Raw genomic sequence first — 26,856 nt, forward strand, 5'->3', positions numbered from 1 at the left:
GTTTTTTTTTTTTTTGTCTTTTTATGGTGCCCTTTGCTGTGCAAAAGCTTTTAAGTTTCATTAGGTCCCATTTGCTTATTTTTATTTCCATTTCTCTAGGAGGTGGGTCAAAAAGGACCTTGCTGTGATTTATGTCAGAGTGTTCTGCCTATGCTTTCCTCTAAGAATTTTACAGTGCCTGGCCTTATATTTAGGTCTTTAATCCATTTTGAGTTTATTTTTGTGTATGGTGTTAGGGAGTATTGTAATTTTGTTCTTTTACATGTAGCTGTCCAGTTTTCCTAGCACCACTTACTGAAGAGGCTGCCTTTTCTCCATTGTATATTCTTGCCTCCTTTAACAAAAATAAGGTGACCATATGTGCATGGGGTTATCCCTGGGCTTTCTATCCTGTTCCACTGATCTATATTTCTGTTTCTGTGCCTTGATTACTGTAGCTTTGTAGTATAGTCTGAAGTCCAGGAGCCTGATTCCTCCAGTTCTGTTTTTCTTTCTCAAGATTGTTTTGGCTATTAGGTGTCTTTTGTGTTTCCATACAAATTGTGAAATTTTTTGTTCCAGTTCTGTGAAAAATGCCATTGGTAGTTTGATAGGGATTGCACTGAATCTGTAGATTGCTTTGGTTGGTATAGTCATTTTTACAATGTTGATTCTTCCAATCCAAAAACATGGTATATTTCTCCATCTGTTTGTATCATCTTCAATTTCTTTCATCAGTGTCGTATCTTTTGTCTCCTTAGGTAGGTTTATTCCTAGGTATTTTATTCTTTTTGTTGCAATGGTAAATGGGAGTGTTTCCTTAATTTCACTTTAAGATTTTTCATCATTAGTGTATAGGAATGCAAGAGATTTCTGTGCATTAATTTTGTATCCTGCTACTCTAGTAGTTTTCTGGTGGCATCGTCAGGATTCTCTATGTATAGTATCACGTCATCTGCAAACAGTGACAGTTTTATTTCTTCTTTTCCGATTTGGATTCCATTTCTTTTTCTTCTCTGATTGCTGTGGCTAAAACTTCCAAAACTATCTTCAATAACAGTGATGAGAGTGGGCAACCTTGTTTTCTTCCTGATCTTAGAGGAAATGGTTTCAGTTTTTTCAGTTTTTCACCATTGAGAACGATGCTGGCTGTGGGTCTGTCATATATGGCCTTTATTATGTTGAGGTAGGTTCCCTCTATGCCTACTTTCTGGAGAGTTTTTATCATAAATGGGTATTGAATTCTGTCAAAAGCTTTTACTGAATCTATTAGATTATCATATGATTTTTCTCCTTCAATTTGTTTATATGGTGTATCACATCGATTGATTTGCCTATATTGAAGAATCCTTGCATTCCTGGGATAAACCCCACTTGATCATGGTGTATGATCCTTTTAATGTGCTGTTGGATTCTGTTTGCTAGTATTTTGTTGAGGATTTTTGCACCTATGTTCATCAGAGATATTGACCTGTAGTCTTCTTTTTTTGTGACATCTTTGTCTGGTTTTGGTATCAGGGTGATGGTGACCTCGTATAATGAGTTTGGGAGTGTTCCTCCCTCTACTATATTTTGGAAGAGTTTGAGAAGGATAGGTGTTAGCTCTTCTCTAAATGTTTGATAGAATTCGCCTGTGAAGCCATCTTGTCCTGAGTTTTTGTTTGTTGGAAGATTTTTAATCACAGTTTCAATTTCAGTGCTTGTGATTGGTCTGTTTATATTTTCTATTTCTTCCTGATTCAGGCTCGGAAGGTTGTGCTTTTCTAAGAATTTGTCCATTTCTTCCAGGTTGTCCATTTTATTAGCATATAATTGCTTGTAGTAATCTCTCATTATCCTTTGTATTTCTGCAGTGTCAGTTGTTACTTCTCCTTTTTCATTTCTAATTCTAGTGATTTGACTCTTCTCGCTTTTTTTCTTGGTGAATTTGGCTAATGGTTTATCAATTTTGTTTATCTTCTCAAAGAATTAGCTTTTAGTTTTATTGATCTGTGCTACTGTTTCCTTCATTTCTTTTTCATTTATTTCTGATCTGATCTTTATGATTTCTTTCCTTCCTCAACTTTGGGGATTTTTGGTTCTTCTTTCTGTAATTGCTTTAGGTGTAAGGTTAGGTTATTTATTTGAGATGTTCCTTGTTTCTTGAGGTAGGATTGTACTGCTGTAAACTTCCCTCATAGAACTGCTTTTGCTGCATCCCACAGGTTTTGGGTCATCGTGTTTTCACTGTCATTTGTTTCTAGGTATTTTTTGATTTCTTCAGTGATCTCTTGGTTATTTAGTAGTGTATTGTTTAGCCTCCATGTGTTTGTATTTTTTACAGATTTTTTTCCCATAATTGGTACGTAGTCTCATAGCATTGTGGTCGGAAAGGATACTTGATACAATTTCAATTTTCTTAAATTTACCAAGGCTTGATTTGTGACCCATGATATGATCTATCCTGGACAATGTTCCATGAGCACTTGAGAAGAAAGTGTATTCTGTTGTTTTTGGATGGAATATCGTATAAATATCAATTAAGCCCATTTGTTTAATGTGTCTTTTAAAGCTTGTGTTTCCTTATTTATTTTCATTTTGGCTGATCTGTCCATTGGTGAAAGTGGGGTGTTAAAGTCCCCTACTATGATTGTGTTACTGTCGATTTTCCCTTTTATGGCTGTTAGCATTTGCCTTATGTATTGAGGTGCTCCTATTTGGGTACATCAGTATTTACAATTGTTATATCTTCTTCTTGGATTGACCCCTTGATCATTATGTAGTGTCCTTCTTTGTCTCTTGTAATAGTCTTTATTTTAAAGTCTATTTTGTGTGATATGAGAATTGCTCTTCCAGCTTTCTTTTGATTTCCATTTGCATGGAATATCTTTTTCCATCCTCTCACTTTCAGTCTTTATGCGTCCCTAGGTCTGAAGTGGGTCTCTTGTAGACAGCAGTTGTATGGGTCTTGTTTTTGTATATATTTAAGGTAATTATCAATATATATGTTCCTATGACCATTTTCTTAATTGTTTTGGGTTTTTTTTTTTTTTTTGCGGTACGTGGGCCTCTCACCACTGTGGCCTCTCCCGCTGCGGAGCACAGGCTCCGGACACGCAGGCTCAGCGGCCATGGCTCACGGGCCTAGCCACTCCGCGGCATGTGGGATCCTCCTGGACTGGGTCACGAACCCACGTCCCCTGCATCGGCAGGCGGACTCTCAAGCACTGCACCACCAGGGAAGCCCTGGGTTTGTTTTTGTAGGTCTTTTCCTTCTCTTGTGTTTCCTGCCTAGAGAAGTTCCTTTACCGTTTGTTGTAAAGCTGGTTTGGTGGTACTGAATTCTCTTAACTTTTGCTTATCTGTAAATTTCTCCATTGAATCTGAACAAGATCTTTGCTGGGTAGAGTAATCTTGGTTGTAGGTTTTTCCCTTTCATCATTTTAAATATGTCCTGCCACTCCCTTCTGGCTTGCAGAGTTTCTGCTGAAAGATCAGCTGTTAACCTTATGGGGATTCCCTTGTATGCTATTTGTTGCTTTTCCCTTGCTGCTTTTAATATTTTTTCTTTGTATTTAATTTTTGATAGTTTGATTACTATGTGTCTCAGCATGTTTCTCTTTGGCTTTATCCTGTATGGTACTCTCTGTGCTTCCTGGACTTGACTATTTCCCTTCCCACGTTAGGGAAGTTTTCGACTATAATCCTTTCAAATATTTTCTGAGACCGTTTTTTTTCTCTTATTCTTCTGGGACCCCTAAAATTCAAATGTTGGTGCATTTAATGTTTTCCCAGAGGTCTCTGAAACTATCCTCAATTCTTTTCATTCTTTTTTTATTTATTCTGCTCCCTGGCTGTTATTTCTACCATTTTATCTTCCAGCTCACTTATCCTTTCTTCTGCTTCAATTATTCTGCTATTGATTACTTCTAGAGTATTTTTAATTTCAGTAATTGTGTTGTTCACCACTGTTTGCTCTTTAGTTCTTCTAGATCCTCGTTAAATGTTTCTTGTATTTTCTCCATTCTCTTTCTGAGATTTTAGATCACCTTTACTCTCATTACTCTGAATTCTTTTTCAGGTAGGTTGCCTATTTTGTCTTCATTTATTTGGTCTTGTAGATTTTTATGTTGCTCCTTTGTCTGTAACATATTTTTTTTGTCGTTTCTTTTTTTTTTTTGATGGGTGGTGCTATATTCCTGTCTTACTGGTTGTTTGGCCTGAGACGTCCAGCACTGGAGGTTGCAGGCAGTAAGATAGAGCTGGGTCTTGGTGCTGAGATGAGGACTTCTGGGAGACCTCACTGTAATTGGTATTCCCTGGGATCTAAGGTTCTCTGTTAGTCCAGTGGTTTGGACTCGGAGCTCCCACCACAGGAGCTTGGGCCCGACCTCTGGCCTGGGAACCAAGATCCTGCACGCTTCATTGTGTCGTTAAAAAAAAAAAAAAAAGGAAGAAAGAAAAAAAGGAGCAGTACGATATCAAAGAATAAAAAACAATAAAATAGAAAGGTAAAAAGTATATTAGGAAAAATAAAACTATAATTGAAACAACTGCAACAAGGTAAAATAAAACCACAGCAGAAAAAAGAAAAAAAGGGGGTGGGGAGGGGAGAACAAGCCAAAAGGAGAGATCACCAGTCACTGGGGTTTCCTCCCATACCCTTAGGTGTCTGTGGTCTACCACGGGTGCCTGGTAGGTGCCCTAGTTGTGAGGAGACACGAATTCCGCGTCCTCCTAGTATGCCATCTTGACTACACCTCCTGTGTGAAGATTTTTGATAATCAATTCAATTATGAATCAGCAGATGATTCTAAGGTGCAATTATCAGTTTGAGTATTTGATTATAGCCATAAAATAAACAGTTTCTTTTAGATTTAGTGATTCTAAACTTTACTACAGTCACTAAAGCATGTATCATTAAAATAAATGCATAGATATTTCAATTATCTAGTACTAATGGATAGGCTAATTGCTTTTGAACTCTACAGTTAAACCTTCTCGATCCATAGCTCACCTCTTCCACTGTATATGCCCAGTTTCTTCACCTGCAAAATGGGATACTTCATAGGATTGCTTTGAGAATTAAATCAGTTGATTCCTGTAAAGCACTTAAAACAGTGCCTGGCTCAGGGCCTATTACTTTTAACAAGTTTAAAGATGTATTATTGAAAACTATTCAAGTGGGAAAGAGCATGATCACATAGAAGGAGCAAAAAATAAAAGGGCAACATAGACACTAGAAGGAAGAAAGCAGAGGGTCGGGGGAGAAGGCAGGGACAAAGGAGGAGAAAAGAACAAAAGAATGGAGAGAAAGGGTAAACAGAAGGTCTCATAATCAGACAAAACAGAAATCTTACCCTATAAGGTATTTCTAATATTTTTATGCCCATGTTTTATCCATCAGAGATTGTCCTTGCATTGCTAAGCTTTAAAAAAAATTATATTTGCATCTTATGTATGGCACTGTCAGTCATAAAACGTAACAGCAAATCTTCCTATTAAACCTAAAACTCTCCCTTCCTCCCTTTCTCATGAAATCTCTACAGCAAAAACTACTTGATGACTTGCACCTCCATATAAAATGACTTAAAACCACCAAGAGCCCCAAAATACAACTACTTTTTGAAAAAACAAACAAACAAGAATCATTATGTGAACTGCACTGAGTGCTAAAGAAAAATAATATAAAGTAAGAAACCTGATGAAAATACAAAGCACTTAATGGAAGCAATCCAAGTTCACTATTAAAGTGAATGGGTCTTACATTAAGGTAAAACATGTAAACCAAGTAGAAGAACTTGGAATCTACTTTAGTTGCTGGCATAAATTCCCCCTCTTTTTACTCCAGAGAAGAATATCTTTCACCATCATTCAAAGATTTTTATGATCCTCCTGCATTTCCTAAGAAAATGTTGTGTTTGTGTGTTATGGACTTAAAATCTGTATTCCTTAGTTCCTAAAAAGAATCATTTAGAAAGAGCATCTGGCTCTAACAACAACTTGTAAAGACTCATATAACATATTACCAGTAAAAGCACTGAAGCCCCAGAACATTCTTCCTTACAAAGCTGCTCACCAGGAGAAGGAGTGCAAGGTGAAAGCTAATGTGAGATTAGACACCAAAGTAAATTGTGCACCATCTTAACTCCTGGAGACTAGGCTGCAGATCACCAAATTTCTATCCACCACCTTTAGCACACCCAGGGTCCATCACCATTCTACAAGGATCCTGTGCCCCACTAGCAATAAGCATCATCTTCCTTTTCAGAGCCTGAATAATGAAATGAAACCTCAGATTGACTCCTCCGAAGAGAATGAACATAAGACACGAGAACTCCTAAAGAACAATCTACCAGAGTTTCTTAAACATTTTGTGCAATGTATCCCTCTAGTAGCCCGGTAAAGCCCAGAGGTATACATGGCTCAAAACATTTAACAATCCCTGTTGGGACCTTTTTAGTCTTCTCAAAATTCTGACCTCTTCACTCTGCACCTCATTCTTCGCTTCTCTCCTTTCTTATAGAAGAAATTAAAAGTCAGATTATCTCGCCCTCAGCTTCTGGGCACTAACTCTGAAGTATCTCCAATAAATTGAAACTAATCATGATACCTATAATGTAAATCTCATTTCCTCCCACCTCCTGAGTAAATCCTGTTCTGCTGATAAGTCCCATTCTTCTGAATTTGCATCTTCAGCTTCTCCCCCTCTACTTGTCCTCTGCCATTAGCATTTGAAAATGATCAAGACTTTTCCTTCTTAAGAAAAGAAGGAAAACATTCTGGAGTATATGTTGCTACACTGCTTTACACTTACCAATCACCTCTCTTCACGGCTTTTGTCCAGGTCATTAATGATTTCTTCAACCCTAAATCAGGATTACATTTTATTTCTTACCTTACTTATCTTATTTAACCTTGCAGCAGCATCTGACACTACTGTCCATGTCCTCCCTGAAACACTCCCTTCCCATGATGACCACTCACTCACAGGTTGCCTCCTGGCTCTCTCTCTGTGCCTTCTTGGTCTTCTTTTCAGTTACTCTGTCTTGGCCTAGACCATAAATGTTGCTACGCAGGATTCTATCTTAGGCTGTATTCCTTTTTCACCCTAGACATCCTCCCTAGGTAATCTCATCCAACTCCATGGTTTCTTGTATCACCTAACATACTTTCAAGCCTCAATTTTGGACATCCACCCCAAATTTCTTTTCAAGGTTTCAGACACACACATACAACTGACTACCAGATATCTTCACTTGGATGCCCTGACACCCCCACAGGACTCAAAGTCAACATCTCCAAAAGTGAATTCATCATCTTCTCCCAAAAATTATCCCTTCTCTGCAAATGACATCATCTACCCAGCTTACTGACCAAAGATCTGGTAGCCTCGACTCTTCTTTCTCAGTTATTCCCCATCATCCCATCATCACAAGGTGCAGTTCTTTATACCGCCTATTTAGCACAGGAATGCTACCCGTGTTTCTCCATTCACATGATCACTTCTCTAGTTTAGGTTAATACTATTTCTACCTAAATTATCAAAACATTCTCAACTGGTCTCGCTACCCCAATCTTATTCTCCTCCAATCCACTCTTGACACTGCAACCAAACCACTCTATCTAAAAGGTAATCTGGGGCTTCCCTGGTGGCATAGTGGTTGAGAATCCGCCTGCCAGTGCAGGGGACATGGGTTTGAGCCCTGGTCCGGGAAGATGCCACATGCTGCAGAGCAACTAAGCCTGTGCGCCACAACTACTGAGTCTGCGCTCCAGAGCCCACGAGTCACAACTACTGAGCCCACATGTCTAGAGCCCATGCTCCACAAAAAAAGAAGCCACCGCAATGAGAAGCCCGCCACTGCAACGAAGAGTAGCCCCCGCTCGCCACAACTAGAGAAAAGCCCATGCGCAGCAACAAAGACCCAAAGCAGCCAAAAAATAAATAAAATAAATTTATATAAATAAAGTAATCTGATCATTTCTCTCCCCTCTAAGGCTTCTCTGTGACTTGACTACCAGTCCTGTAATGCCTTCTTAAGCCTGACCCAACAATTTCTCTAGCCTCAAAACTTACCACATCCAACTATACACTCTATAATCCCTCTGAATTGAATCTCTTTCAGGATCTTGAAACTGCTCTGCTCATTCTTTACCCTCTGCCACAAACCTGCCTAGGGATCTCGTACCCATTCTGAGATCTCAATCTTTAACTTCCTATGGGGCGCATTCCCTTATATCCTTCTCAGTCTGAGTTAGCTCTTTACACATCTATAGCACCCTGAATCTTCCTGCCACAAATATTTCTCATGCTGAATTATAATCACTTGTCTAATATTCTTTTCTTTCTCCATGGACCAAAAGCTTCAAATATGGGGAATAATCATGACTATGTTGCTCATCATTGTATTCCCATGAACATGCACAATATGCTCAACAATAAGCACTCAATATACTGAATGAACAAACATACGAATGTTGAACTAACTAAATAATAGTATTTATATTTAGAATTTCACTTCAACTTTTAAATTTCAGATCTGGGAATGCACTGAGTCCATGGGAAATGCCATTGAACCCACATATTACTGCTCATATTTCTCACAGGGGTGAAAGTACATGAAAAGACAGTTCTATAGGCATGACTGACATGCAAACACATGAGCTACAACAGTGAGAATTACCTAACAGCCTCACCCCCATATGTTAAATAAAATAGTAAAGTAAAAAGATCCGAAGAAGAGAATTCCAGTTGTGATTTTACCACTTGGTGGTTAAATAATCTGAGTTATAATTTCTTCACCTTTAAAGTGGAGGTGACGCTAACTTCAAAAATTATGAGGATTTAACATGACAAAGTATTTGAAAAGTTCTCTGTACACCTCAAACCACTATGCATTCATTCATCCACTGAGCAACACTGCGACACTGTTTTAGAAACTAGGTATGCAGCAGTGAACAAAACAAAATCTATATTCTACTATGGGGGTAGACAGACAATAAGAAAATAAATAAGAAATAATAACAAATGTATCAAAGAAGATAAGGGAATTAAAGAATGGAAGATAGAAGCTTTTTGCTGTTTTATACAGAGCTATTAGGAAAGGCCTCACTGAAAAGGTGATTTCTGAGGAGAATCCTGAAATCAAACTGAAAGCCATTAAGGATATCTCAAAGAACATTCAGGGCAAATGTATACAGCAAGTACAAAGGCTGTGAGACAGAAATGTTCCTGACATCTTTAAAAACAGTAAGAAGACTAATGAGAACAAAGGGGATGGTTAAGTAGGAGATAAAGTCAGAGAGGCGGGGGGGAGACATTTGGTGGTGCCAGGTCTTGGAGGGTTCTATAGCCAATTTAAGAAGACTTTGGCTTTTACTCTAAGTAAAATGGACAGCTACTGGAAGGTAAGCACTTTAACATTCAGTAGGGAGGTAATGGCAAATAACAGACTATTGCAATTATACAGGAAAAGGTAACTTACACCAGGGTAGCAGCTGTTGAGGTGGTAAAAGAAAACAGATTCTGTACATTTATTTAGTAGGTGACACAGTCTGTTACTGAATCAAGTATAGAGTGTGGTATTACGAAGAGTAAAAGGTGAATCCAATTCTTTGGTCTAAGTAAAAGAAGGATGGAGTTGCCATTAGCTCAGATGAAGAAGACTGTACAGAAGAAGATCAGTTTTGATCATCTTAGTTCAAGATGCCTGTTTAGACATCAAACTGGAAATTTTTTTTTTAAATAAATTTATTTATTTATTTTTGGCCACGTTGGGTCTTCGTTGCTGTGAGCAGGTTTCTCTGTTTGCGGTAAGCGGGGGCTACTCTTTGATGTGGTGTGCGGGCTTCTAATTGTGGTGGCTTCTCTTTGTTGCGGAGCACAGGCTCTGGCGCACAGGCTTTAGTAGTTGTGGCACGTGGGCTCAGTAGTTGTGGCGCACTGGCTTTGTTGCTCCATGGCATGTGGGATCTTCCCGGACCAGGGCTTGAACCCGTGTCCCCCGCATTGGCAGGCGGATTCTTAACCACTGCACCACCACGGAAGTCCAAAAATGGAGATTTTTATAGGCTTAATGTGGGGAGAAGACTTAACAAGGGATAAAATACCAGTAGATATAGTCACTGGCTTTATTAAAAAGAAGGAAAACTGAAAGCAAGTCCTACTTAGGAAATAAGTGGAATCTGAAAGGTGACAAAAAGACACTCTAAACAAGAAAGGCTAAGAATATTTAACAAAATTAAAGGGCAGTCATTTCATTATAAAAACAGAAACATCACACTTCCCTAGAGAAGCAAAGCTTTTCCTGAAATTGACTACTAAAAAGATACTAATCTTGAGATTTTATATAGAAACCACTGAGTAACAGAATAGATTATAAGTTTACCACATTCCTAAATATAATAGGGGCTTTTTTTAATAGCTTTTATACCACCGTTCTTCAATGAAAACTGAGGGCATAAAAATAAATTACCCTAAGGCTCAGGTAATACTGTCAACCTACTGCCTAGAGTCAGAATTACCTTCTTAGCAGTAATAGCTAGAATTTAACTGGTCAAACCATGAACATCATCCTATATACTTCAGTTTATTTATTAAAAGAAGAGAAGAGCTCTACTAAATGTAAAGGAGTGTAAGAAGAAACTATGTAAAATAAACAAATGCAGTGGATATGGCATTCTAATACTATAAGCAAAAAACAAATTAAAAAATGTATTATGTACAGTTGGTAATTCTTATAACAGTTACCAGAAACATACACCATTTTACTGACTAAAAAAGACTATCAAAACACCAGTTATACATAGAAGATGTTATATTTTGTTAGGACACAGGAATAGTGGACATGAATTCTCTAAGTCATAATGCATAAGATATCAAACTCTTACATTAAAACTTAAAGGACTCTATGCCTTTATCACTAAAGTTCTAAAGACCTTATAAAGTACTCACTTCCTGGCATTTACATCAATATGCAAAAACTTTCTGCCTAAAAATTAGAGTTTAAAAAAAAAAGGAATTACAGTGTACTTCAACCACTGACTTCCCACCCCATAATCACAAAGCTCCACATTTAGAATGCACTGCTATTGGAAAGGGGTTAAGCAAGGAAGGAAGTACATTTTTAACACATATGATTCTGCAAGGTTACTAAAATTCAAAGAAGGCTGAATGCTGCAAGGAATGCCCAAAGTTTTATAATTATGGAAGTAATGAACTACATCCAAATTTAAATTTGTCTTTTGCTAGTGGTTCCATATGGACTTTAAATTTTGTACATAGTTTAAGGGCTCAGTTTACAAGGCATCATAAAGATGATAGAAATGTCCTGTACATTTATTGTGGTAGTGGTTTTCATGGATGTATACAGTTGTCAAAATCATCAAATTGTATATTTTACATATACACAGTTTACTGTATGTAAATTGTATTTCCAATAAGGTTAATTTTTTTAAATGTCACAGAAATTAGTTTGAAGGCTCTCTCACTGGCCAAACCTGGCAGTATCAAAATAAATAATAATGGCAATAATAGATTAATACCTAGTGAATAAAAAAGAAACAACTGATGAGTCCACGCTGATTTAAAAAAAAAAAACAACTGGGGAGAAAGCAAAATTCTTCTCTATAGAAGAATGTCAAATAATAAACAGATGGGATGATGGAATTAGAAAATCATCATTTTGCAACTTTCACAGTAAAAACTGATTCAGGCAAAATTTATCTGTGGATGCTTTAACTGCTGAGTGAAAGTCTGATGAGGAATAAGATATTTACATAGTCTCAAAGTACCTCCCCACAAGACACTTATCAATTAGAAGGAAAAAAACAGTAAACTTACAGTAGCAGCACAGCTTTAACCAAGTAATCAAATTTAACATCACCAGTAATAAAAGACACAAAGCACATGTGTCCTCCATACAATACAATGAGACATCATCATTCTGTAGCCCTATCAATAAAAATATAACCTGAAACTCCAAACTGGAATCCATTATACAAAATAACTAGCCTAAACTCTTTAAAAATGTCAAGGTCAAGAAAAACAGAGAAAGGTTGGGGATCTATTCTAAACAAAAGAAACTTAAATAAATTTTCTGCATGGTCTTGTCTAGGAGAAAAAAATAGCTATGTAAAGTATACTAGAACAATTAAGAATTCTGTATATGGACTGTGAATTAAACAGTATTGGTAACATTAAATATCTTGATTTTGATAACTGTACTGTAGTTATAAGAGACTGCCCTTGTTCTTAGGAAATACACACTGAAGTACTTGAAGGTAAAGGGAAAAAAGACCCCCAGATTTTTTTTTTTTTTTTTTGCGGTACGCGGGCCTCTCACTGTTGTGGCCTCTCCCATTGCGGAGCACAGGCTCCGGATGCGCAGGCTCAGCGGCCATGGCTCACGGGCCCAGCCGCTCCGCGGCATGTGGGATCTTCCCGGACCGGGGCACGAACCCGTGTCCCCTGCATCAGCAGGCGGACTCCCAACCACTGCGCCACCAGGGAAGCCTTCCCCCCAGATTTTTAAATAGAAATTTAGTAATAAATTAGCAAATGAGGCAAAATGTTAACAATTGGTGGTGAATATGGATAAAGGGTACTATGGGACCTCTCTATTTTTGCAATGTTGCTCCAAGTTAAAAAAAAAGTTTCAAAAAAAAAAAAATCACTGTACTGCAGTTTAAAGGATGGACCCATAAAGTGAGAGGTAGTGAGCAAAAGTACACAGGAATGAGATCAGAAACAGAAAATTCTTAGAAGTCTTGAGTCTTCTAAGAATATGTATGTAGAGTAATATTAAGTGGTAATTTCTAAAAGTTTTAGGTTTCTCTGTTACAGAATGAGAGGGTGGTACTAGGACTTTGTAGCTCTAAACCTAGATGTCTGTGAGCTTGCTCTATCATTTCATGCCCTATTCTACCATTTCATTACTTGACTTTTTTCAAAGCTCAACACTTTCTTGAGAAGAAGGAGAAAAAAACTGCATAAATCTTTCATGTGCAAACAAACCATAATTATGGATGAGGATAAAAATTTCAGAGAACTTTCTTTATAAGGTTTAAAATGGTAGAACTAAAAATGCATCACAAAAACTTCAGGAATTATCTCAACAATGATTTCTAGATACCTTTTATAAATTATGTTTACTATTACCATCTATTAAATGTAAAATGATTTAATTTTTTTCTCTAAAATTTATTCCCTCACCATTGAGGACAGTGAGGCTTACAAATTGCATTTGCTACACATAACAACCTTATAATGCTTTCCTACTTAATTTCAAAATATTGAAGGCACTGACAAAAAGAAGCAAAAGAAACTAGGTTCAAAACAATCTGCAATGTTGCAAGCATTATGCTTAGAAACTATCTTGCTAGTTCACAGAACAGTCCTCTTAGGTAAAAATTATTATTCCCATTTTGCACACTAAGAAACTACAGTTAGGCAAAGATGACCAAACCACACTCCATGCCATCATGGAGCCCAACATCCTAGATAGATTAAAAAACAGAAGTGTCCACTGGAATGCAGTATGAAGTACTAGGTACAGAAACAGTCTGGACAACCTTAAGACTTCATCTCATTGTTTTGAATGATATATAGTTGCTATGGTCTGCAAATTTGTGTCCCTGCAAAATTCCTATGTTGAAATCCTAACCCCACAAATTAAGAGGTGGGGCTTTTGAGAGGTGATTAGGTCATGAGGGCAGGACCCTCAGGAATGGGATTAGTGCCTTACAAAAGAGGCTCCAGAGAGATCCCTTGCCTCTTCCACCATGTGAGGACAAAGTGAGAAGTCACCAACCATGCATCAGGAAGAGGGCCTCACTAGAACTCAACTATGCTGGCTCGCCTTGATCTTGGACTTCCCAGCCTCCAGAACTGTGAGAAATAAATTTCTGTTGTTTATGCTACCCAGTCTGTGGTGTTTTGTTATAGCCGCCCTAATGGACTAAAACAATAGTCTTCATATCTTGACATCACACTGTCTTTGAAAAAAAAGGCAATACTGGCAACCTTAAGGTTGTATGTCTATACCTCAATATCTGAATCTATCTAACCATTATAAAACTGCCAAATAATACTAGTTAATGCAAGTACAAAACCCTGAACATTCTCATTACACATACTTTTCCATAAAGAAAAAGATCTACTTATCCCTACACTATCACTTATGAATTTAGTTTCTCTTAAAAAAAAAAAAATTCTCCTAAATCCCACAGCAATTCACAGACGTAAAAAGAATTAAATCTAGCTTTGGGATAAAATCTTTTTCAATCGTACTTTTGAACAGTGAACAAATTTAAGATTAATTTATAGGTGAGTCTCTAAATGACAGAGATCACAAAATAATTTAAATGACATTCTGGCTGCACATGGAAAACAAAATCTATTATGTGAATATAGAAAATAACCAGAGGAAGATTTTTTTTAAACTTCTACTATTTCTGAAGTAGTTCAGCCATTTGCAAACTCTGGGCAAAATTGTATATAAGTAGGTCTTAAGTGGAAAGAAATCAGATAACATAAGTAGTATTGTTTCATAATAAGGGTACTATACGTTTACTTCAGGTTGAAGCAGACATTGGAAGGAAAAATAGTAAATTCTTTGCCTAGATATTTAGGCAAATACTCACTTTAAGTCCCTGTCATAAAGTGCTTTTTTAAGGTAGATAAGATAAAGCTCTTAGTTCAAAAGTAAGACTAGAGTTTTAAAAAATACAAAATAAACACTAGATAAAATATAAAGTTTATTTAAGTCTATTCAAATTTTTTAAATAGTCTACCTGAATCATCCTGGGCTTCATGAGCTTCACCATCATCTGTTACCTCTAACTCTTTCACAAAATTTGAGGGAAACAGTCCCAACTTGTTGTTCAGGGTTCCACTCCACCAGCCTTCTTCTACCTGAAAGAGTTCACAACTCAAAGATAATAAAAATTTCTCTTAAGTTTTCACTTCCCCCACAGAAAAACTGAGCTATAGAAGTGAATGAGCACAAAGTTAGTGATGCAAAATAATCCCTTTAAATCTACAAGAAAACACAAAGGGAAAAAATATATTTTGAGTAGATTAAATCTGTGTGGATTGGATTAATCATATATGGGATTAATCATATATCAATAGCACTTTGCAACACTTAACAACGAGAATTTATGATCAACTGTAATCTATGAAGCAAGTAATTTTCATGAAAGTATCAGATAACCAAGAATAACGTATTAACAGCAACAAGAAGATAGCTCTCTTCTGCAATGTCACTGTTTTAAACACTATGGAGCCTCTGTCTGTAGTTATGACATACATTATTTAAGCATTTGAAAATTTCTGATTTGGAAAAAGTTTTATGAATATAAGAATATAACTTCCTAAATGGCACAAAAAATTACTAAGTAATTTATCTATTTTACTTGAACAGTGAGTCTTAACCCGAGTATGAAAAAGAATCACCTATTTTTAAAAGTCCAGATGCCAGGCTCAACTGAACACTCCCAACCCCAACCAGAAATATTCTCAGGAACGAAACTCCTTAGAGAAATGTTTACATTCACAAATAATGAGGCTTATTATTATTTAATAATAGTAAGTTATGAAGTTATTTAATAATATTAATAATTTTAAAAATGTATAATTTCTTCTAAGGATGCTAAGAGGTCTTAAGTAAAAATAATTTTTTAAAGAGTAAACTATTTACTATCAAAATTTACTTGACAGCAGTACATGCAATATCATAGCTAGAAAAGGTTCTTTTTTCTGATGAAAAAATTTTTTCATCTCATCACAGTTACAAAGGAAAATTTAATAAGTTATTCATCCAACAGGCACTATGTACAAGTCATGGTGTTAACTGATAGGAAAATATTCAAATTTGCACATGAGAAATCTCTGTCCTTGAATAAAACAATCTAAAGAAGAAAACAAACAATGAGCAGATAGTTACAATACAATGTGAGAGGTGTTATAGCAAAAGTGTGAACAAAATGCTGTAGGAGCACAAAGGAAAGGCATATACGAATCAAAAAACGCTCCCCTAAAAGCAAATGGCAAAAGAGCTGGACAGTTAAGGCTAAATGAGAGTTTACCAGACACAAAGCATGTGAAAAATGTGATACCATAAAAATAAAGGACTTATCAATGGAATATATAGCTGAAATACGAGGTGCCTAGAATACATGCTATTTAAGAGAGAAATATAAGGCGGTAAATATGAAGAGTTTAGAATTTTTAGCAGACTTAAGGAGGCACCAAAGGATTGAGAGTTCTTCAAACCAGGTGTGATGGAAATACGTAGAACAAACTGGAACGGGTACAACTAAGGGAACATCATCAAACTGTTAACTATACCTGAAATCCCAAATTGACAGCAATTGGGTAGTTAGGGTAAATAACTCTATAAAATTCCTATGAATTAAGGAATTCTTAAAAGGCAGGGTAGTATAGTGGTAAAGAGCACCGACTCAAAAACAAATTGTGTGGGTTCAGATTCTGGTGCTCTGCACGCCAGGCATATGAACTTGCACAAAAATACCTGAAACAAGATCACCTAACCCACATGCTCATCTACACGTAATCTTGACAGTCCTCCCACCGATTAAGTGGCAGGCTTTGTCCCCACTCCCTTCAATCTTGCTGGCTTATGACTTTCTTGTAACCAACAGAATGTGGTGAAAGTGATACTATCGCTTTCAAGGTTGGATTATAAAAGGCTATCACTGTGTTCACTGAAATGCTTACACTTAGAGCCCTCAACTGCCATGTAATAAGTCCTCCTATCCTGAGACACCTGAGAGCCCAATACAGTGAGAAAGCCAAGCCAAATGGAGAGGCTACATAATGGCTTTCCATAGGGAGTCCTGGTCTTTGAGGCTTCTGGAAACTAGACATGTCAGTGAAGGAGCCTTCCTATGATTCTACCAGTACCCAACTTTGAACCTTTCCAGTTGAGGCCCCCAGACACCACAGAGCAGAGACAAGCCATCCCTCTGTGCCCTATCTGAATTCTGGACCCACACAACTAACAAACCTAATGAAACAGTTGTTTATTGCCACAAAATTTGGAATGGTGTGTCATGCAGCAACAGTAGATAAGCCAATCACTTATCTCTGTGATTCAATCTCTTGTTTGTAAAATAGGGGTAAAAATTCCTATCTCCTTAGGTTGTTTAGAAACTTAAAGGAAATAATAAGTGTGAAACACTTAGAATGGTGCTTCAGACATAACAGAGGCTCGATAAACACTATTATTATTGCCACCTGGTAGAAATAAACCAGAACTGCCTTTTGTCTAAACACATTGGAGTTTAACATAACAAGTGATAAATTACATATTAGCACACAAAATCAATCTCAGTGGCAATACATGATATCAAAACATATACTTTGAAAACGGCATCTTTAGCTGCTAAATAAAACTTTAATATTTCTTTAATGGTAAAAGCAGAGATATGAAAGGTTATTTTTTTTAATATTTTAAAATCTCATTCTAAGATATTAAGATGAGGGAAAGTGCTTTTGGGTTAATATTTGAATGTGATAATTCAAACAAGACAAAACTTTTTAAAACATTCTGCTTTCGTATACCTTTGCTAGGCAAAAGGTAAAAAATCCTTCTATTTTTATGGCTTGTACCTAAAGTGAATTAAGAATCAAAGAAAAGGTTTATATTCTTAGCTACTTAGATTATATTAACTTGAGCTAAAAAAAGCTTATTTTATTCTTAAAGTCAACAGATACAAATTCAGTACACAAATACAGGCATAGCAAGGATGAATAAAGCTTTATTTCTACAGATAAGACAGCCTTACTTTAAGTCATTAAAGATCCATTTTAAAGTCTGTATCCTAAAATTAAAAAAAAAAAGAAACTGGAAAAATAAATTTAACAAATGAATATTCTTACAAAGCATTTTTCTAATCCCCAGAGCATCAATTCCAATTGCTGCTTTATCTCTAAAACATGTTTTTGCCTTACCTCTTCGCTAATATCAATAGTATCTCCCACTTTCAGCTCCAGTTCATCCTCATTTTGTGGAATGTATTCAAAGAGAACTTTACACTGACGCTTCTTGGTCTCTAAAGGAGGTAACATAAAAAAATTAAGAAAAATCATGAAAACAAATAGCAGCACCTTTATTTACATACTATGCTTATCGTCATAGGATTTGCTTGTATGAATAAAAACAGTACGTGGAAGCACTCTCAACAGCTAACCACAATCTACTCTGGCTGGCTTTCCACCTTGTCCCCACGCTACTATCTCTTCATCCTAAAATAAATTCACACCAACTACAAATAAGGTGGGCTCCCAGCAGTGAAATCTATTTATGTATCTGATCCCACTGATTATACAAAAGTAAAATATCCACTGCTAATTTTGAGACTGGAAACAGAGACAATAAAAGACACTGTTGGCACAACAAATTTATCACAGTCAAGTCCTCCAAGCCAGTGATTTCCAGACTACTTCCTGATCAAAGCTACGGATACTTCAAATGCACTAATTTAAGAGTAGCTGTGTCGAAAAAAAAAGACAAAATGCACAAATCTCAAATGTATTTTATCTTCTTTAAGCTCTATTTTCTGACATAAAAATCAAACTCAGGTGAAGGTAAAAATAATTTTACTTTAGCTTTTCAAACAAGCTTTATTTATTCAGACAAGTAATGTTTAGGAAATGTAGGCCTTTAAAAAATGTAACGATTCTTTTTAATGAGTACGAGTATCTTTTTAAATGATTTAAAGTGAAGAAAGAGTATTAATTAGCCTCCCGCCCCCAAGCACATATATCAATTAGCTTTGAACAACCTAGTTATATTTTTTTCTGTGAAAACACTGAAATTTTATTGATATACTGCAAAAGACATTCACACCAAAATTTACTAAGTATGTGAGCAATTTTAGAAGCATAGAGACGAAAGTATTTTTACCATGCATTTCAGAAATTTCCCCAAAACGTGAAATCAGTACATATTAATAGTACAGAACAAAAAAAGTAATTCGTAATTGTTTACATTTCACAAGCTAGTGTCCTATGTCTTACAAAATGCTATTCAGAACTTCAAATAATAGTAAATGTAAATGTCTGAAAAAAGAAATTGAAATTTAAACATGTACCCTCCTCTGCCCAATACTTTCATTTAAGCTGTTAGTGAACCACACAAGAGAATCAGTATTATATCTTCTCTGAGAGCAGGTCCCCCACCATTTGTACGTGGGCAACACACATTTGTGCAGCTCTTTTGCTCGCTATTATTATGTGCAATGTTTTATGAAAGAGACAATACAACTGAGCACACACTGCAGGTGGCTAACAATCTCAGGGAAAGCCAGTGCAGCTCAGGAGGCCTGGCTGCCAAGCCAAAGCCCCCCCACCAGTGGAAGCAAAAGTTGTATCTACAGAAATGGACACCGGATGAGGACATTAAAAGAGCTTTGCAGAATCAGAACCTTTGCCAGCAAAGACACCAGAACTTCACACTTCCCAAAGAGCCTGCCCTATTTAGCCAAGAAAAAGGAAAATCACTCCCTGTACACTTCATGTGCCAATCGGACACCTGCCAGTTAACCCACGGGAGTCACGGCAGCAGCAAGGATGCGCTCCTGGCAGCTGTCCAGGCTGGATGCCACGTCCTCCCACCAGAGGACAGCGGCCTGACCCCGCCCAGCAGCGCTCTGGGCCCCTGAGGCCAGGTGAGGCCCCACAAGGAGCCGAACGTCTATTTTACAGATGAGGAAACTGACAGCCAGAGGGTGATCCACGCCTGCTCACGGGACACAACAGTTGACAACAGAGTTTACCTCTCATTTAGGTGGCAGTTTATACCTGGGACATACACAAACTTGGGCACCTGTGCTTTCTGATGTATAAAAAGAATAAAGATCTTGGGGGCAGTCCCAACAGTCATGTCCTATCAATGCTCTCTTTTCCACTTAAAACCTAGTTATAGTCTAATCAAAAGCTTTGTTTTTGTTGTTTTTCCTTTCACACTAGCATAATTCTCCAGAGTGTCTTCTTCCAAAATAGTATGCAAAATTATCTGCAAAGGAATTTTTCATTTTTCAAAGGAAAATCCACATTGGATAAAAACATCTAAACATTCCCTACTATTGCTATAAAATGTGAGTCATTTATTTAAAAAAGAAAAAGTTTTCATATGATTCCATATTTTTATATGGTTCACTCATAAGTTAAGGCAAGTGCCTATATTAAACTTATCTATTAATTGGCAACACAATTAAAGGAATATGGAGATTCTTCACATTTCAAATGGCACATACAATGTCTACCCATACATATTGGTCAATAAATATTTACTGAATTTCTAAAATGTATCAGAACCTTTACCAAGCAGAAAAGAAAACGCATGTAAGAGTAGAACTGTCAATAAAAGAATACGCAAAATTCAATTTTTTTAAATAACTATAACGACTATTTTCTTAAGTAAACTCCATATAGCTTTTCGGATCTACAAAGAAATTAATGATAAAGTTTTTTTTGTGTGTGTGGTACGCGGGCCTCTCACTGTTGTGACCTCTCCCGTTGCAGAGCACAGGCTCAGCAGCCATGGCTCATGGGCCCAGCCTCACCCCGGCATGTGGGATCTTCCCGGACCGGGGCACGAACCCGTGTCCCCTGCATCGGCAGGCGGACTCTCAACCACTGCGCCACCAGGGAAGCCCTCAAGTTTTTTTGTTTTAATCAGTATTTTATAAATAAACCCATTAACAAGGAAGAGGATAAACAAAGTACAACAAAGACAGGGACATATTTTCGTCTTTTATGTACCAGTACCACTCCAAGTCCTTCACAAACATCTCCCACACAAAAGGTCATAAAAACTTGTTATACATATCATTTTACCAATGAGAAACAGGAACTCAGCAGTAATTGTCAAAAACTGCAAGAAAGAGGCAAAACTAGAAGACACTCACTTCTGACTCCTAAGCCTTTTATCTTCCCACTGTATCAGGCTGTCTCCTTTACAGATTAGAGTGCTTTAACAAAGCTCATGTACTCTAGTCACGTTGGATCCTTACTCCCTGAAAATACCATGGACTTACTTATCTCCATGGGTCTTCCAAGGGCTGCAATTCTAACTAGAATAGAAGGCCATACTCCCCAATCTTTACGTAAATGATATGTCCTACCTAAAGAAGAGCTTAAATACACCTTGCTCAATGACTCCAGTATAGAACTGCCCTTTCATTTGAATCTTAACTGCACATTATATATATCTCTAGTATGGTTCTTAATAGTATAAAACACTGTAATAATAATTACAAACATTTATCGAGCACTTCTTATAATATTTACTTAACGTGTTAATACCTCTAAAACCCTATGAGGTATAATCATTACTATCACCCCTGTAGTACAGTAACTTGATGTTTTCCTCTGTTAAACTGTGAGTTTTGAATCATTATCCACACCCAGCTTTATTTGGCAGATTTGACTGTCCACACTAACATTGCTCTTATGGTCTTCATACCCACAGGTATTATGGTATTCAACATGTAAATGTCAAATAACTTCAGAAAAACCTTTTAGAAATATTTTATATTTTTTGAAAAACAAAACCAAATTGTGTGAAATTACACACTAAAGTGACCTTCCTTGCTGTTTCTACTAAAACAGAAAATCCTGTATTTTCAAATGTAGGTCATCAAAAATGGCAAGTATTTCATGGTTCTAAAAAATAGATCTAAATATTCAGATCAAACAGAGTTCTTAAACTGTGGAACTATTTCTTATTGAAGAATATTGTTTTAATTTTTCCAGCAAATGCTAAAATAAAAAGCATACCACACTCAGAAGCTGGGAGGTTGAATGCTAAAATTTCAGAGATAGCAACAAAAAGATTTCTGATCCATTTTTGGTTTCATTTGGTTCTGGAAAGTATATCTTCAGATTTTATTATAGCATTTAAAATTTTCTAATATAAAAAAAATATTTTTTTATCAATTTTGTTCTCCAGTAAGCAAAGATAATCATCAAGAGTTAAGAAACATTAAGACTGAGCCATTTGTTACATGGCTGAATCTTCTTTAATATTTTTTTCTTATCCTCAGCAATAAAATAATCATATTACTTAGGCCATTAAGTGAAAAATTCAAGCTATTCAAGATTCTAGCTATACTGCTGAGATATACCACTTAAGATAATCAAAGTCTTAGAAAACATCATACAGTCACGAATAAAAAAAAACTCATGTGCTTAGGGATGAAGTATCATGTCTACAACATACTTTCAACTGATTTAGTTTAAAAATGTATTTATACATGTATATAGAGATAAAGCCAATATAACGAAATGTTAACAGCAAGCTTAGGTGAAGAATATACCATGTTTACCGTACAATTATTATTTCAACTTTTCTGTAAGATTTTAAGTTTTTCAAAATAAAATACAAAATCAAAACACCCTACCCCATTCATTTATTTGAGAGGCCACAGCTGGGGAGGAGTCATTTGAGTGAGTCATTTCCCCTTATAAGTCAGAATATTTTAATGTCAAAGAGCAGAGCCTGAAATAATATGCCCCCCCTTTTTGTAATGTATGCTGTAAAGATGTATAGTCAGTGACCATATTTTGATGATATTCAGAACTTTAATTATCTTCTTCAAAAATGACTCAGAATTGGGAGGCATGCTACCAATTGTTCTCTGAGAATGAGACACTGTGCAGATTAGCATTTTAGTCAACTAATTTTTCATGTATCATTTCTTTCTGTATAACTACTAGTGATCTATCAGTATCAACCTAAATGTATCTTCTACATTCAAAATAATTATTAACTAGGTGAAAAATCACTTTTGTAGCATGAGTTCCCACTAGTAAGGAATACAAAGTTACAAGCACTGATGTCTTCCCTCACACATGCCTTAAGTAGATTCATATCTGGCATCAATTTTTTTCCAAATGTAAAGTGAAATATCTACTAATATTCCACACTGTATGTTATATAGAATTGTGATGCTGAAAGATGTCATTTATTTAGTGCAAGTAAACTACACCATTATCTTTGTGCCTGATTTTACAAGGGTCTCAGCAGTAATGTCATTTGTACATGTTTTTGCTATGAGAAATGTAAATTGGTTCTTTTCTGTAACTTTAGCAACTTATTGCAATCAACTTTATCCTGGAAAATTTTCTGTGCTCACTCTAGAAAATACCTGTCTTACTAAAGAGGATATCATGCTTAACTTACACGCAATAGCAAAAGTTTCAATGGTTTTGTGACTAGACTTTGCAAAAAGGCCAACACTTTTTGGCTTTGGAGACTAGAGAAAAATAGCTAACAATTCCAGTCTCCAGATATCATACTATCTATTTGAACTTCTCCTTTTAGTTGCTTAGACAAAATTCAACACACATGCAGATTCACCTGTCTTGGCACACAAAGATTTGAAATGAACCTTCACAATGCAGGCTTTATCATTACCAACCTTTAAAATGTTTTTTTTTTAAATATTAATGGTATTGATTAAAAGGGTATATACTACTATTTAACATTACAATGAACGGCTTTTGAATAACTGATCTATTCCATAAATTAAGGATATGATTCAAACTAACAGTAACAAAAAAAAAAAAAATCTGATAAAGAAAAAAAAAACATTAGCTGCTTTTCCTGGAAAAGTAATCTGAAAGCAAAAACAACCTGCATCCTGTTTTAAATGTTAGCTAGCACCAAATGACCAATTCAGTCTTTGCAGCACATGTACTTAAAAACAAATTATGGAGGATCCTTAGGAAAAAGCCTAAGCCTCCTGGCACCAACTATATAATGGTTTCTCCTCCTTACAGAAAAATGAATTATGACCAGGGTTCTCAAGGAAGGTAAAATTTAGAGTCCTTTCCCATTAGGAGACAAAATAACCTTGATGTCCTTTGTCCAGCCTCTACTTAAGATGAAATTTGTCCCTTTATAGCTCAGTAAAGCTAAAGAAAGTAGTAAATAAGTTTTACAACAGAGGTCACAAATAACCCTTTTGTGGGTCTAAAATTCTCCTTGTGCATAGAAATTCTATACAGAGATTCACCTGTAGGATATGGAAATACTGTTATCTATCCCCCAATCCCCAAACAGAGTTAAAGAGTCAAGGACAACTAGAACTAGTAAACTGCCCACCCTCAGGCAGTACGCTGACAGCAGTATGGGTAATATCTAAATATTGTTTGTACATTGCATTTACTGGGAAACAAAGAACACCTATAACCCTTTATTGGTCTGTCTCAGTGTCATGAAACCTGTTTTTTATGAAAATCTGTTTTCATTTTATGAAAATAATCAAAGGGTGATATAACCCAGAAAGTGGACGTTTCCCCAAATTCATAGACAGTAGCATAGAAAGTAACAGGTTGAGATATGAGGACAATATAAAAATCATAAATAGTCTTACATTTGTGAAAGGTATGTAAACAAAATTTCTTTATATTATAGACTACGTGGCACATAAGGCATTTTAGTACCAACATCAAGCACAAGGGACCACAACATCAAAGACACTGATCGAAGATAAATGTGGTTAAATACTCATTTATAACTTATTAAATCAAATTGAACATAGTAGTCAGTATTCAGTCTCTCAAGGGGCTTCAGGTTTACTATGTTAAAACACTATCCGCTCCCATAAATGTAGTACTACTTTGTATATGTTTAATGCTTTTTCGAGTAACAGCCTTTCCAAGACTAAGTTTTTGAGAACAGCAATATTACCAGTCATTTTTTCTTACAACTTTCTCACCAGCAGTAAAATAAAACTCAAGAGTTTAAGTGATCTAAGGTTGTAAGACAGACTCAAATTCACGTCCAATTTTAAACATGGTGCTCTCTCTCTATGCTAAACTGTTCTCTTAACATATTTACACTGAATACTTAAAAAGCACTCTGCTGGGCCAGCCACCTTGGAAAACTGAATGTACATGTTCAGATGGCTAACCACTAGAGAAAACATTTTATCAAATGCTTACATCTATACTGCTTAAGGATGAGCAGACATTTTAGCATCCCATTAAATAAATGATATTAAAGTAAATTTAAGGCAAAGTGTTAACTATTTAATAGAGTGTGTAAGACTAATAAGAAAACAATGCCTTGTATCTTAATTTACAATCCCTACAGACGGCTGTCAGCAGCTCATGCTGGATTACCAGATGAAGACTGAATACATGGGCCAATAAGTAGTAACATGAGAATAAGCAGGAAGTTTTTGTATTCTGTTACAAAAGGTTGAGCTAATTTTTCTTACTATAACTTATGGACTGTTATAAAACAACATTCTATTTTGATTTAAATAAACAGGAAAAAAATTATTTACATACTCTTCTTAATGTTTTTGGTTTGTGGATGTGGCTGAATTCCTCCGGCTAGAAGTCCATAGGTGCTTATTCGTTGTACAAGACTTGCTACATTCCCTTGCCTTTCCCGTTTGATGGGCAAATTGTCATCCTTGGATTCTGTCTCTCTCTTAATTTCCTACAAAAGGGGAAATCAGCAAATAGGCAAATTAAGTTGTATTTTATTAAATTCTCAAATGTAAAATACCAAAACCAGGTATAGTGATTATTATTATAAAACATAATATCAACAGTTTTTCAACCTTTTTCTCTGCCCACACATATCTAAAGAATATAACACACTTTGGTAACAATGACTTATTAGGAGTTTAAGTCTTATCAGAACTAGAGATAGAGGTAAACAAAGTGAGGCTGAAACACCACCTCTATCCCAACACACAAAGAAACCCTGCAATCATAAACAAACAATAGGACAAACAATAATTCTAAGTCAGGGAACTGGGCAAACTTTTTCTATAATGGGCTAGTTAGTAAAATATTTTAGGATCTGGAAGCCATACAATCTCTGTAGCAACAATGAACTCTGCCATTTGTAGTGCAAAAGCAGTCATATACTTAAATGAATGAACAGAGCTATGCTCCAACAAAATTTTATTTATGAACACTAAAATTTCAATTTCATATAATTTTTCACATGTCATTAAATACTGTTCTTCACTCGAATTTTTCCAACTATTTGTATAATTCCTAGCTAGCATTCTCAGCTCATGGACACTATAAAAACAGGTGGTGTTTAGATTTGGCCCATGGGCTGTAGTTTGATAAACCCTAAGTCATAGGTCTAACAGAAGATAGGTGAATCTTCATGAAAAGAAGTATGAAGTTTTATTGGAAGACATAAAAGAAGACATATGAAAGAGAAGTCATGCCATGTTCAGTGACTGAAAACTCATTATCATAAAGATAGCATTTTCCCTTAAAACTGATGCAATGATGCAATGCAACTGAATAAATATATCACAGATTTGGGAGAGCAATTAAATAAACTGGTTCTAAATTTGTAGAGAAGAACAAAAGACCAAGAACACCCAAAATACTTCAGTGAAAAGAAAGTGAGGGGACTTTTTTTTTAACCAAGATATAAAGAAAAACTGTATGATACTATAAATTAGTGTGTACTGGCATATAAACAGACATACTGATAATGAAACAAAATAAAGAGTCCATAAACAGACAAACTTGATTTACAACAGGCAAAAAGTGAGGGGAAAAAACTGAATCTTAAAACATACGGTGCTTATAATGCTCCACATTTAGGGAGTAGGGAGTGAAACTGGATTCCTACTTCACACATTTGATATTAAAATTAACAGTTTCTGTTCATTAAAAGTAACCATGGAAAATAAAGCAAATCACTAACCAGGAGGTATTTTTCACATATAAAGTTAACAAAGAATCTGTATCTCCAGGTGTTTATGTCTACTGCAATGTTAACTAGTTGTTACTCTCTAGCTGGTAGGATTTCAGATTACTTTGACTTCTTTATACTGTTCAGAAGTGTTTGATGCTTGCTTTGTTTGTGTTTTTTA

General features: G+C 35.9%; 1 protein-coding gene across 1 annotated transcript in view; it reads right to left on the reverse strand.

The window, feature by feature from the left end:
• Positions 1-26,856, reverse strand: part of CD2AP (CD2 associated protein) — a 104,141-nt gene that overhangs the window by 39,029 nt on the left and 38,256 nt on the right. The window contains exons 3-5 of the mRNA XM_079932907.1: positions 25,292-25,445; positions 17,939-18,039; positions 14,755-14,875 (exon numbers count right to left, since the gene is read on the reverse strand). Of these exons, the coding sequence (XP_079789033.1) occupies positions 14,755-14,875; positions 17,939-18,039; positions 25,292-25,445 (376 nt within the window). The remainder of the gene's footprint in view (positions 1-14,754; positions 14,876-17,938; positions 18,040-25,291; positions 25,446-26,856) is intronic.

This window comes from Stenella coeruleoalba, assembly GCF_951394435.1.
Source record: "Stenella coeruleoalba genome assembly, chromosome: 10".
Taxonomy (NCBI): domain Eukaryota; kingdom Metazoa; phylum Chordata; class Mammalia; order Artiodactyla; family Delphinidae; genus Stenella; species Stenella coeruleoalba.